The 14,105-nt window shown below is 54.4% G+C and overlaps 3 protein-coding genes across 3 annotated transcripts in view; all 3 read left to right on the forward strand.

Moving 5' to 3' along the window:
• Positions 1-3,382: 3,382 nt before the first annotated feature.
• MTX2 (metaxin 2) overlaps positions 3,383-14,105 on the forward strand; it is a 131,903-nt gene continuing 121,180 nt past the window's right edge. Inside the window, exon 1 of the mRNA XM_064451681.1 lies at positions 3,383-3,399. The gene's annotated coding sequence lies outside the window, so the exon portion shown is untranslated. The remainder of the gene's footprint in view (positions 3,400-14,105) is intronic.
• On the forward strand, positions 3,400-5,121 carry HOXD13 (homeobox D13). Its single transcript, XM_064451679.1, has 2 exons — positions 3,400-4,099; positions 4,871-5,121. Exons 1-2 carry the CDS (start codon positions 3,400-3,402, stop codon positions 5,119-5,121), a joined length of 951 nt encoding a protein of 316 aa, XP_064307749.1.
• On the forward strand, positions 10,920-12,400 carry HOXD12 (homeobox D12). The gene is made up of 2 exons (XM_009501358.2): positions 10,920-11,481; positions 11,747-12,400. Exons 1-2 carry the CDS (start codon positions 10,920-10,922, stop codon positions 11,983-11,985), a joined length of 801 nt encoding a protein of 266 aa, XP_009499653.2. The 3' UTR covers positions 11,986-12,400.

Below are 14,105 nucleotides of genomic sequence, written 5' to 3' on the forward strand. Positions count from 1 at the left end.
CTGCAGCACCGTCCCTCCCCACATACACAGGCCGAGATCCCGCGGGCGCTCGCTTTGCGAGGGTAATGATCACATGATGTCTTCTGGGGCTGCCTCTGCACACAAACAGGTTTTAATTTAAACGAGAAAGCGTTAGCCCGGTGGCAAAGCTGCTCGGCCGACGTTTCATTTGAGGTCGCAGCTGCGGGGGGGCGGCGAGCTCGTCCCAGGTCAGGGTCCCTGAGGGCCCCGCGCTGCTTCAGAGCAGCGGTGGGAGTCAGGGAGCGGCCCGCACCAGCCGTGACCCCAGAGCTCAAGTTCAACGCCCTCGGTGCTCAGCCGCCCGTCAGCGCTGCGCCGGGGCCGCGCAGGGAGTCCCGGAAAGACTTTCTCCAACCAGAAATGGATTTCTTAAGGCTGAAGTAAATAAAGAGATGAGAAGCTGTGGCACAGATCTGGAGGGAAAAAAATAGTTTAACCGTTTTCCCCGCGTTGCTGTTAAACATTTTCATTATCATAACTGGCTTTTTTTTTTTTTTTTTTCTAAATGGGGTAAGGGAAAATGAAAGGTCTGCTGTTCTGTTTAGTTACTAAAAGTCCACGCAGGTTGAAAAGGTAACAGCAGAACGCAGTGGGCATGGAGGAATGTTTGGGGGAAATATAAATCGATTGGGTTTTCTCTTCGTTTGCGTTCTTAATATGTCCTGGACTACTTTTTGTGTTTGTTTTCCCTGCAGCAAACACTAAAAAAGAAGCAACTTCTTAAAGTTACAGTTACCAACGGCAAATTCTGGCTGAAAATTTCTTATTCTGTACTAAAAAAGATGGCTTGTTTTTCCTGGGAGACACCAGGCGAAGGACAGACAGCAATATTAAAAGCCTGTGTTAAAAGCTTGAGTGGAGTCCTAACTGTGTTAAATCATGGCAAATGTATTTGAGGAAATGAGATAATTTCAGGGTGAAGAAAAAAAAAAAAGAGACTGCCCACTCTCTGCAGTGATGCTGGCTAGCTCCTGTGTTATGCGGATTCCCGTGCGATGTGTCAATGGAAAATGCACGCGGCTCCGCGGGGCGCTGGGCACCCCCGGAGCCGCTGCCGGGGGCAGGCGAGGGCTGTCCCGCAGGCAGCAGCCCGGCAGGCGCGGCACGTCGCCCTGCCTGCTGCGGAGAGAAGTCTTCATGAGGACTGTCCTCCCCAGGCAGGGGCGGCGGCAGGCTGCTGCGGGCTACGGCCGGGGCTGCAGCACGGCCCCGGGGCCGGGGGTGCAGGACGCGTCATGCCACTTGTAATCTGGGCGGATGCTCTCGGAGATCCGACCTTGGCTCAGGAGCTCATTATTTTTACTCGCGTGCATAATGTCCTGCCGTGCAGGGCAGTGCTGTTTTCTACACCCTCCTGAAAGAGGGTCATTATGGAATTGGGTTGTTGGTCATAAACCCGCCCAAAGACACTGGTTTCTGGGACACCGAGGGGGTCCCGCTGGAGCAGAGGTCTCCGCAGGGCTGAGGTCCTCTGCGGTCGTCGCTGCGGCTGCACCGCGGTTCGCTTTGATGTAACGGAGCTCAAAAAGCTCTCAAACCCTGTGCTTTAGGTGCTCCTTTCCTTCGGCGGCCTTATTTAAAATGTCGTGACGGGAGAGAAAATTTCACCGCGCTTATTGCAAGAAGAAACACAACGGGAGGTGGGAATACAAATGGGAAGATCACCGGAGATATAAAGTCTCTCGTTTCTCGGGACTTCAGCGTGTTAGCGGTGTTTTCACGAGAAAGCTGCGTGCTGGGACGTAAAAGGATGAGAAACTTGTGCCTCCACAAACCGTCCTCCTAATTATGTAGGGTATCATGTCCCGAGAGTAAATACTGATTCGGCTTATAACCGAGCGAAACACGTAATCACCTCTGGCTCACTTCTTAGCTGATTATGAAAGATTAATAGCAATTAAGTGGTTAGAGCTAATGAATGTGAACTCGAGTTTGCCATCCGGTTGTCGCTGTGATTACTGGCACCCGTTTGTCATTCCTCACACCGCTTCCAGAAACTGCCAAGGTTTCTTAGACCGGCTCCAAAGCAGGACTGCGTGTCGGGCGGCTGCTGCGGCCCCTCAGCGCCGGCGAGAGCCCAGCGGCCGGGGCACCCGCCACTGCCGGCCCGGGCTGCTCGGCAAGGGCACCCCCAGCCCCGACATGGTGTCAGCACTGAGTTTCACCTCCACGGCGGCTGCCTCCTTCCCCTCCTGCGCCTGAGTCTCCGCCGGGACAGTAAACACGGCCCCAGCTATATGCTTTTCAGCAGGCACGGAGTTTCCCTGCCCTTTTCCGTCGACCTACCGCTTTTCCCAGCAACTTGTTGCCCTCCGTGCCCGAAAGGGGGTTAAATGTCTGCAATACGCAACCGCGGAGCGGCAGGAGCCGGCCCAGAGGGGCTGGGGCTGGAGCTGGGACTCGTCTTAGGAGCTTTCTCCATTTCCAGCCCTTCGCGCTCCTGCAAATTCCATCCCGGCTCAGCGGGAGAGTCGAGAGAGACGACATAAGGATTTGCCACAGTCTTGGGGAGCCACCCCCAGAACAGCCGTCAGCATAAGCAAACGCTGCGTTTTGACTAGGCTGCCTTACCACGACATGAACTGACACTGCAAGGGGAAGAAAAAAAGCCACATATAATGAGTGCCAGGTTTAGCATCTCGCTCTGAGTACAGATCCGGTGCCTTTTCCTGGCTGATAGTAATGTCTGGGGGGCTAAGGGGGACACCCCCGTGACCGACAGCTCAGTGGAGCCAGGGGACCCCTGCTCCCCTATAACAAAGCCCTTCTCCTCCATACATCGCCGGGAAGGAGGGAGGTGGGGACGATGGGATACAAAGACCGTGTCGTGTTTTTTCCCTCTGCCTCAGACAAAACAATGAGCTGGGGAAGGTCTCGGAGGGGATCCGGTCAGACCCCCGCCCGCAGCTTCAAAAAGGGCCAGCGCTGGCCCTTTTGAAGCTGCGGGCAGGAGGAAGGCGGAGGGGGGGGCACGAAAGCGGCGGGGGCCAGGCTGGCCCGGAGGGGCATCACCACCGCCTTCCCACCCAACCCCTCCCAGCGCCGGGGCCGCGCCGGGGCGGGAGCGCGGCGGCGGGGCGGGGGTGGGAAGGAAAGGGAAGGGGAGGAAGGGGGGGCGCCGTCGGTGCGGACCGGGGGGCTGCGAGGCGAAAGGGGCAGTGCGGGCAGCGGGAGGGTCACATGTTTCGACGGCAGCCTATGAGCAGCCCCCCGGGCTGCGGCAAACTAATCTGGAACCGGCCGCCCCCACCCCCGTCCCCCCTCCCAACCTGGACTTCGTTTTTATAAACGTACCGCCAGGATCCAACCTGTTGGAGGCAAATAACCGTTTTGCATCATGCCCGGCCGGGGACCGAGCCGCCGCCGCCGCCGCCCGCGATGTGCAAGGCCATGAGCAAAGCAGCGAGCTGGGAGATGGACGGACTGCGCGGCGACAGCAGCGGCGGCGGCGGCGGCGGCGGCGGCGCCCCCGGGCAGTGCCGTAATTTTCTCTCCTCGCCCGTTTTCGGGGCGGCGCATACGGGCCGAGCGGCCGCCGCCGCCGCTGCCGCCGCCGCCGCCTCGGGGTTCGCCTACGCCGGCGGCGGGGAGCGCTCGGGGGCGGCGGCGAGGCCCGACCCCCCGGCCAAGGACTGCCCGGGCTCCGCCGCGCCGGCCACCGCCCCCGCGCTCGGCTATGGGTATCACTTTGGCAATGGATACTATAGCTGCAGGATGTCCCACGGGGTTGGGATCCAGCAAAACGCCCTGAAGTCTCCCCCCCATGCCTCCATTGGCGGCTTTCCCGTGGAAAAGTACATGGACGTCTCCAGTCTGACCAGCACGAGTGTCCCCGCCAATGAAGTCTCCTCCAGGGCGAAGGAAGTGTCCTTCTACCAGGGCTATACAACCCCCTACCAGCACGTTCCTGGGTACATAGACATGGTCTCAACGTTTGGCTCTGGGGAACCGAGACACGAAACATACATATCAATGGAGGGCTATCAGTCTTGGACTCTGGCTAATGGCTGGAATAGTCAGGTTTACTGTGCCAAAGATCAGACACAGAGCTCACACTTTTGGAAATCGTCCTTTCCAGGTACGAGAGGGAGAGAAATGGTCTGAGCCGGACCCCCCCCGCGCCTCCTCCGCCTGCCCGTCCCCTCCCCCGCCCCCCGGGCTGCAGGGGCGGCCTGCCGGGGTGGACACGCTGCACAGACACGCACAGAGCGGAGAGAGACGGGAGGGCGGTGGATTTTCCTTTTTCCTTCCCCCCCTCCCTCACCTACCCTCGAGGAAACCTCACCCTCTGCTTTCCACCCCGCGGGAGAGAGCCCGGAGCCCCCCCGCCAGCCAGCGCCAGGGCCGCGGAGCGCCGTCCGCGGGCGCCGGGCCGGCCTCGGGCTCCTTCTCCTGCCGCTTCCCGCGGCGGCCGGGTTTGTGTCGGCATTTGCAGGACGATGGCTCGAAGGCTTGCGCTCCTCTGCCTCTCCGGCTGGCGATTGACCCGGTCCCAGAGCACTTAAGAGCCTGCGAGTAGTGAGGGCACAGAGGCACAAACCACATGCAAACAAACCCGGGAAGCACACACCAAAGCCCTTGCTGTGTGTGCGCTGCCAGCGCCGGCCCGCGCTCGGCCCCCCGGCCAATGCCCCCTCGCTAGCGATGCATGCCTGAAAAGTGATGACAGTCCATCAAGGTTTCGGTGCTTTACTAACGTGCAAATAATGTGGCAGTGTAAATAATAATAAACTGTAAACAACTCGGCATTATTTATTTGCCCGTGAAAACCAGTGCCCAACGAGTATCGGTTAAGCTTTAAACGCCTGTAATAAAAGTCTAATTTTTCACATAATGTCTTTTACAATAGGGGACGTTGCACTAAACCAGCCCGATATGTGTGTCTACCGGCGTGGGAGAAAGAAGCGAGTGCCGTACACAAAACTCCAGCTTAAAGAACTCGAGAATGAATATGCCATTAACAAGTTCATTAACAAGGACAAGAGGCGAAGGATATCCGCAGCCACAAACCTGTCTGAGAGACAAGTTACCATTTGGTTTCAGAACAGGAGGGTGAAGGATAAGAAAATAGTCTCCAAACTGAAAGACAATGTATCTTGATCTATTAGTTGCGGACAGTGATGGATATATAAACTCAATTTACGACCAGCTAAAGACTTTTGGAAAGACTTGAAAAAATATTTAATTTTTTTTCTCCTTCCAGCGGTGGCGAAATTTCGGGAATTGTTTTCCATGCAAGTCAGCGTTTTTCTCTCAGTAGAAGGGAGCGCTGACAAATCTTGAATTATAGTTCTGTTTCTTACTTTTGAAAATAATAATAATATTAATATTAATTATATTTTTTGTTCTTCCCTCTAGGCCAGTATAAACGAATTTAATATGTTGAACGGTTGCAGTTATAACTTTCTTAAATGCTTAACTCGGGGGGGGGGGGTGTTCTGTAATTTTTTTATCTCAACAACAGCCAGTGCCAAAAAGTGTCAGTTTTGATTTGGTATCGTAAACTTCAAAACACGCCGAGTGAGGGAAAAAACCCCAAACAAAAAACAATCGGAAAATGCAAGAAAGCCGGAGTGTAGACCCGTGGCAGCACCCGGCTGCTGCCAAAACCCGCCGAGCCCACCGGGACCCGGAGAGAATTGCGAATCGCGCGGAGCGGTAACGTCTGCAGCCGGATTTTTAAAATAGCTTTTTCGAAGGAGGGAGAATCTCTCCGAGCTGCTGCGGGGCGCACATCAAAGCCCCAGGCATGTCCCTGCGCGCTCCCCGCTTCCGCAGGTTTGGGGTTTTGGGATTGGTTTTGCTGTTTGGTTTGGGTTTGGGTTTTTCTTTTTTTCTTTTTTGTCCTCGATTTTGTTTTCAGTTGCAGGATTTCATATTCCCCGGTTAGAAAAGGAGCCGCCTGTTCCCGGGAAGGGGCCCCTGGGGCCCGGGTGGGCGCTGCCGGCCGAGGGGGGCAGGTCGGGGCACCTCGGGGAGTGCCGGGCTGATGGGCCGACCCCTCCTGCGGCCAGGGGAGGGCTTGCCGCTGCAGAGGAGCGCGTAAACCTGCGCAGACCTCGTGTAAAATGCCCGCTCTAGCCTGTTTGTCCGGCCCAGCCCACGGCTCTTCTTATGCCTGCCACGGCCCTTAAAAAAAAAAAAATAAATCCCAAAACAACTCCTGTTCAGAGAAGCGAAGTTCACCGCTAACTTTTAATTTACAAATATAAACGGGTGTTAATGACAGAAGCAATAAATAAGTAATTTCAAAAGATGCCATAATTTATATAGGCCGAAAGGCTAGGATTTTTTCGATTTTTTTATTATTATTTTAAAACTAGTGTGCATGTTATGATATACACAGGGTGTCCAGACACGCTAGTCAACTACTAGGACAGAGAAGCGATATCCTCTCTGTTAATGTGCCTCGTCTAATTATTAAAATGTGTGTTCCGAACTAGTATTATTTATTATAATATACTATTGCTCTAAACACTTTGATTACCAGTGTATGTGGGTAAGACATACGGTAAGACTATTTCTCCATAAACCATATCTTTTTCTTTTATTGTCTTAAAGTCTGCTTTTACTTTGTGTTGGAAATATGGGCTGAAATTCCAAAGCTGTTAATGATGTTGCCAAACTGTTCCTGAACAGACTTTAATAAAACGACTTCTTTTCGAGATATATATACATATAAAGAGAGGAAGAAATTCGCCTTCTTTTTGCAGCAGGGCCGTTCGCGGGCTCCAGGCTTGCCTGGGATCTTCCCTGAGCCACTTGTAGGACGTGGTTCGTGGGAAGGGAGAGGTAGACCCGATGCGAGGCGCCTTGACGGAGGGAAAGGCGTATCAAAGAGCGCCTTGCCGCTGGGGAAGGGATTTTGGGGAGAAAGAAATGCTGCCGCTGAGAAATACCCGGGGTGGGAGGCAGGGGAGAGGCCGTCTTTGCCCTCTCCCCCTCGAGCCCGGCTCTGCTTGCCCGGTGCCCGGCGGACGAGGCCGGTTCTTCCCCCGGGCCAAGCCGGCCCGGTCCCGGCGAGGCTCCGCGGCGGCGGGGACGGACGGCCCGGGGCGGCGTCGCCCCGCTCCCCCCGCAACCGGCTGCCTCCCGCGGGGCTTATCTTCCGCCTCCTCCGCCCTCTTCCTTCCCCTTTCTCTTCCGCTTGCACGTTCACGGCTTTTGAGGCGTTTATTTTCCCTGAACGGACGAAAAAAGCCCGTTTGGGAGCATCTCGGATTTTATCGCAAAGTGCATTTCTGTTTGGTTCTTGGAGGAGACTTGTGGGGCACATCACTTCAGTACCTGGAGCAGCCCTCTCTGCTGATGCAGCCTTGTTTTCTCGGAATGTTTTAAATTCTTCTTACTCCCACCCACCCCCACCCCCCAACCACACATACTTCGGTCCTATTAATTGCGGAGAAGTTGTTCTTCCAACGCCGCTCCCCGCGGGCGGGGCCGGCCGTGCCGGAGCCGTGTGTTCCCCGGCGGCGGAGCCGTCGCGGGCTCTTCCCTTCCTCCTTCCAGGCTTAACCTTTGGCTTCGCCGGTCTCCGGCCTCTCAGAAGACGCAGCTTTGCCACGGACAAAGCTCCCTTCCCAGGGCAGGAGGAAAACCGAACTGGCTGGCAAATCGGTACCAGATGCAGAGGAGTCGCCTTTTAATTTCGTAACAACGTAGAGAAACATTAAGGAACCAGCAGCAACTCCCCGGAGGAAGGCGCGGCCAGGGCCGCGGGCCGGGGCGCATCGGCCAGTCCACCTACCACTGCAGATAAAAAAGGTTTTCAAAGCCTGCAGCTGGGGTACTGGCGAGCCTTATACAAAACCCTGGTGCCCGTAGGCTGGGCTTTTCCCAGGCCGGCCAGCCGCGGACGCGGAGCCGGGCCGCCGCCGCGCAGCCCCGGCCGCAGCCCGTCAGAGCCGTCCGCGATCAAAGGGGATAATCATTCGCCTGAAATGCAGCGTGCGTTATTACAGATAATTAAGATAATTAATATGTACCTGGACAGAGTGAAGTGCAAATGCGCAGTGGGACGGTGATGTACTGCAGGCCGGCCGGCCGGCAGCTACCATGGAGCTTGGCTCCTGTCAGGCAGCGCGATTTCCCAGCCATGTCTGAGGCAATCCTGCCATCTCCTGGACAACCCCCGGCATAGGCCTGGGAAGCCTTCGCCTCCTTTCTGGAGGCGCGTTTCCGAGTGATAAATGAGAGAGGGAGACTACTCGGTCACACACAGAGCAACCCTCGTCTGTAAACTGGAAGAATATGCCAGTGAAATTATAGCGTGCGGTCAGCTCTGATGTTCAGGCCGATCCGGTTCCCTATTGAAAAACAAACAAACAAAACAAAACCAAAAAAAAAAAAAAAAAAAAAAAAGAAGAGGGGAAAGGAGCGTGTGAAAGCAGCCCTCCGGGTCGCTTTCTTCCCCAGCGGTGATATTTCCTGTACAGACACAGGCAGGGGGACACCGCGGCATTAAAACACCGCCCCCCAAACCAGAAGCCGGCTGTGGCTGGAAAAACCAGCAGCAGCCCGTCCGAGGCTCCCCGCACCGCGGCAGAGGCCGGCCGCCCCTGGAACACGATGTTTCTGTCAGTTCCTTTCCCTACAGATTGAAACATAAACGCCACTTTTTCCGCAGCTATGTCTCCAGCTACTCCACATTTTGCTTTTCATATTTTCTTCGCGGTATTAATTAGCAATTACAGATGAGTCGAGCAATAATTGAAAGCTCTGTTTTCTCCAACCCCATAAAAGTTAGTTTGAAGTGTCACCTTTCTTTCCGGCAACGGGGAACTCACTTCCACTTCTTGTGTTTATTGTGGGCAAAAATATAGTCCTTGAACATAAAGTGTTCCTTTTGCCTGCAGAGAACCGAAAATCACAGTCAGCTTTTTCGTAAAAGGCGATTATGAAAAGAAACTCTTAACCATCCTCTCGGGGAGAAAAAGAAAAGAGCAGAAAACAAGTAAGCTAATAACAGGGAGCTTCAATTGGTAGACATAACTCAAACAATAAAAATTAAAGGCAGTGGTCAGTAATATCCTCCAGCGGTGCTTGTGTGCTCCTGTGTGGTCTAGGAGAGAGCAATCATTTAAAGATTTCTTCCAGGGCAATGAAATTACTGCAGAATTTACCCCAATTTCCCATTAAAGAGAAAGATGAATTTGATTAGGAGAATGTCAAGAGGGGCAGCGCCTCTGATCTCGGCGTAGAAATAAAACCAAGATTAAAACCATGATTAACAGGACAATAACACGAAAAATTAACCCTACCTGTTAACTAGGTTCAAGTTTTGAACCGAGGTAATGAAAGTGGCCAAGGCCGGGCATTAAGGCTCTGCTTGAAGCTGGGCTCGCTCAGACCAGGGGAGATCCTCTTGGAAAAGAGGGAGGCCGAGGACAGGAATGCCGGGTCGGGGTGACCGATGGGCCTTCGAAGTCCCCCGTGGGGCTGTGGGACGGCGGGGCCGGGAGCACGGTGTCCGCGGCCGCCGCAAGGCTCGGCTGGGCTCCAGCGGGGTGTCCCCCCGACCCCCCCGGCCCGCTGCGGGTGCCTTTGGGTGCAGCACGCGGGGCCTCGGCTGGCTTCCGTGGGAAGTGCGCTGTCTCGAGGCCCGCACGCTTTGGGAAAGGACTCGAGCACGCTCCTGTGAGGGTGCTCTCGGATATGATTTTATTCGGACTTACTCCGCTGCTACGGGAAAAAGGGGGGGGATAACTGGGCTCTTGTTTGACTTTTCAAAAATGTAAAAATATATATAACCCCCCAAAATAAGACTGTAATAACACCGTAAGGGATAGTTTCCTTGTCAATGGAGAAAAATTCCTCATATGCAACTTGGGAGACCGGAGCAGCGGGATACCCAGCTGAGGCTGACTCTCCTCTGCCCACTGCTGCACTCACGGCCCCTCTGCCGCAGAGCAGACCGGGGCATTTTCTTTCTTGCAGTCTTTCGATTCTATTTATTTATTTAGTTATAATCTCCGCTGGTTGCTTAAGTAATTCCGTGTTGTTCGCGCTTTCTTGATGTTTGCTTGATTGTATTTTAAAGAGAAAATAAAGCCCAAGTTTTAGAAGCGTTGTTTAAAAGCTTGTCTTGGCTTCGGAGTGAAGATGAAATGTAAAAGGGGTAAAAACGGCAGACGTGCGGACCTACGAGAATACTTGTCATTAGTGTGCCAGCGTGACGATCCTGGTAATATCCGATCAATTAAGATTTAAATTGCAAGCATATGCAGATGCATATCATGTTGCTCGCAATTAAAACAAACGCGCATATATAAGGCAGACAAAATACGTGTTCTGCGCGCACCAGGTGTACTCGTCTGTACAGGGGCAGAAACCCATACGTGTGCCCTGAATAGGCACCTTTCCTTCTTCCCCGTGGGAAGGAGCCATCGCGGCTTTATTCCCACCCCGCGGCGCACACTCTTATCGCGGGCACAGCTTTGGCCCGGCCGCAGCCCGGCGCCGGGCGGCTGGCCCTGGGGGTGCTGCGGCCGAGGGGTACCGCCGGGCCGCGGGCTGCGCCCGGGGCCGCCGCGTTCCCTCGGCAACTCCGCAAATGTTTATTTTCCCCTCATCCTTCCGGCCGCGCCGCAGCTTTACCAGCCAGCCCCGGCCACTTTTATAGAAGCGGAGACCATGTTTTCCCCTCCCCCTTGCAAGCTCGGTATTTTCATATTTCAAGTGTTATCATAAGACTTTTTAAAAGGGGGGAAAAAAAGAGAGAAGGGGAGAAAAAAAAAAGGGGGGGGGAAACTCTGTGGCTCAGTGGCTGGAGGCGGTGCTGAAATTACCGGCTTTGAAGAACCTGTCTGCAAAGTTTCGTCCAATCGTTTCAGGCTTTCCGCTTATTCCCTGTTGTAACTAAATACTGCTGTAAGAACAGCTGAAGTCCTTTGTTGGAAATGTGTGATCGCAGTCTCTACAGATCTGGCTACGTTGGTTCTCTCTTGAATTTGCAATCTCCAGATTCCTTTTATTTTCCTAATTTGCGGGCTAATGGCAGTCAATTGGCGGCTCTGCCCACCATTTCCTACCCTCGGAGCTCGATCCCGTGGACTTGCTCAAGTTCGTGCGCAGCCCAGCCGCAGAGCCACGCGTTCAGCGGCGCGGCGCAGCCTTACCTCCCCGGCTCCGTTCCAATCAACATCAGCTCCAACGGCAACAAAGAGTGCCTGGAAGACAACAATAAATATTACGCCCACGATGCGAGCTCCAAACAAGAGGAGAGATGCAGGCAGAGGCAATCTTTTGCAAATGACCCAACTGTTACTCACGCAGCCAACTTAAAGCCCGTAAAGTATGACCACTCGAGCCTGCAGAGAAGTTTGCATGGCTCGGCTGCTCTTTTTGAAGTGAATTCCTGCACTTCCAGCTTAAAGGAGGACATCAAGAATTCCGTCAACTTGAACCTGACAGTTCAGCCCGCAGCAGTCCAGTCATGCCTCAGACCTTCAGTGCAGGATGGTATGCCTTAAATATCTCGCTTTAGTTAGAGGCGACCTAGCGATACTTGCTTTCTAAGAGATGCCTGTAATTGCTTTGTAACCCCCTGTAACCCATTCAGAGCGATAATCGCTTAATCCGACTCGGAGGTAGATAGAAACCGTGCTGTCAGATGTGCTTTGCCAGGTTTGCCGAGCCAGTTTAGCCCTGTTGTCTTGCGGGTTCTTTGCATATTCTCTTTAATGCCCAGACCTGATCCACTAAATTATCGACGTGTTTGTTGTAGGTTTGCCTTGGTGCCCCACCCAGGGGAGATCAAGAAAGAAACGGAAACCTTACACAAAACAACAAATTGCTGAATTGGAAAACGAGTTTCTCCTCAATGAGTTTATTAACCGACAGAAGAGGAAAGAACTATCAAACAGACTGAATTTAAGCGATCAGCAAGTTAAAATTTGGTTTCAGAACCGGCGGATGAAAAAGAAAAGAGTAGTAATGCGTGAGCAGGCGCTTTCTATGTACTAGAGCAGAGCCCGCCCGTTCCTGCATGAACTTGTGCCCGGAGTGTTCACCCCTAGAGTAGAGCGTATTTGCGAGTGAAACGCGGGGAGCGTGGGGTTTTTTACCATTTAAACCAGTTCTCGAAACGCGTAGGATCCCTGCGTAAAATTGGCAGACGCTGAGTTCTTAGCCGAAATGAAGAAGACAAGCCAGACCAGCACGGAAACCTGTATTATCAGCTTTTTACCTTTCTTTCTCCTTTTATATAGATTTTTCTCCTGCTTCCTACCCTCTCTTTCCCTGGAGAACGAGCGGTCCTGAAACTAAAATCGATTTATTTTATCTGTATGTAAACACCATTTTGCAGCAAAATAAAGGAATAACGCCTAGTAAAGCCGTCAGCTCTCTGAGTCCCGGCTGCTCCCTTCATCTGCTGCCCTGCACACCAGGGCGAGCCTGCGGCGCCGGCTTGTTTTGTGGTTTGGAGTAACCTGCTCGAGCAGCGACCGGGGAAAGTGGTTAACAAATAAACCTTTTGCTTTCTTCTTCTTCTCCTCCTTTTTTTTTTTTTTTCCTTCTCTTTTCCCACCCCCTGCTCGGAGCTGCAGCTCCGGCCCCAGACCGGCGGAGAAGGCACGTGACACCCGCGCAAGGCCCCGGCGTAACTTGCGCGCCGGCTGCGCGGCCGCCTCTCCAGCTGCTCCGCTGGCTGCCGCCCGCCCCGACGGCTGGGGCGCGGGCGGAGGGGAGCCCCCTCTGCCCGCCGGGGGAGCCGCCGCCCCCGGGGCGCGGGCTGGGCTGCTCTGCTCTCTCCCCGGGCGCAGAGGGGTCCCCCCCGCCCTCGGGAGAAGCGCCCCTCCGTCCCCCTGCCCGCCGGCCGGGTCCAGGGTCTGCGCGGGGTCCCGCGGCCGCGGAGGCGCCGCCGGCGGCGGTGCCGCCCCAGGTGGCCGGGCCGGGCCCTGCCCTTCCCGCGCCGCTGACTTTGGCCTTGTCCAAGCGCTGCCCCGAGCGAGCGGGCGGAGGAGAGCGGCCCCGGCTGGGGGGAGTCGGAGCTCCTCTCTCGCCCCGGGGTGCTGCAGGCGCAGGAGAGGGGAGAGCCCGGAGGTTTTGGTGGGTTTGATTATTTTCTGAGCCCGGCCCTGTGGCCGTTTCCGCAGAGCTTTTTACGAGGGAAAGGGGGGAACGCTTTCGGGTTTTTGCCCAGATATAAACCTCAGAGGAAAACCCAACCAGAGGGGCTGGGAGCATTGCCCAAGCTGTTTGATTATTGCGTTAGGACGAGAATGAAATCGATTTTCCCCGCATCTTGCTGACAGGCTTTCTCTGCCGGGAGCCTCCAGCCTCTGCAGCACCAGAGCAGTCAGGCTGGCCGGAGCTGCAGAGCCAGGGGAAATGCTAGATATTGCCTTGGTCTGATACCTCAGAAAATAATAATAATAATAACAATAGTAACAATAGTAACAATAAAATCTCACGGAACTTTAGGTCAGGATTAAAACGCCTTTTGGCTGCGATTTCCACCTAAACCTGTTTCTAATGAAGAGGCGTTTCCACACGCAAAACCTTGGGTTGCTTCTCCCCACAGTAATAATAATTACGCTGGCGGAGCCTGCGTTATTCTCTGGTATATATATGGTAGGCTCGGATATGGTTGTTCGGGGCGTACGCAGCAAGGCTAAACAACCATAAGGACCGGCACAAAGCAGCTACCTATTTACACGCGGCTATTGCCTTCCCGAAGGCAATAAACTCATTATTTCATAAAGAGGCATATTTGAGCTTTGCTCCTACCCACTCTTTCGCTTGCAAGTACTGCTCGCAAGGGCACAGTGGTCCAGATGATTTTGGGAGGTAAATACCGGATTTCCAGGAGGGCAGAAATGCAGCCATATTCCCGAAAGCATTCCAGAGACCCCCAAAGGTAACGCTTGGGTGGTGTTTTGGGAGGGAGCAGGAAAACCAGCCCGGCTTGGAGGCGCCTCTCTCGCCGTCCAGAATGGCCACCCTCACCGCACTACCCACTGTAGACAAAACCCTTCCTTGCTCACGGCGGGGTGACTGCCAGAGGAAAAGCGGGGGGAAGGAACGCCGGGAGAGAGGCCCCGAGGGCAGGGGATGCGCACCCCGGGGGCAGGGGATGCTCA

Source organism: Phalacrocorax carbo, chromosome 5 (assembly GCF_963921805.1).
Source record: "Phalacrocorax carbo chromosome 5, bPhaCar2.1, whole genome shotgun sequence".
Classification (NCBI taxonomy): Eukaryota; Metazoa; Chordata; class Aves; order Suliformes; family Phalacrocoracidae; genus Phalacrocorax; species Phalacrocorax carbo.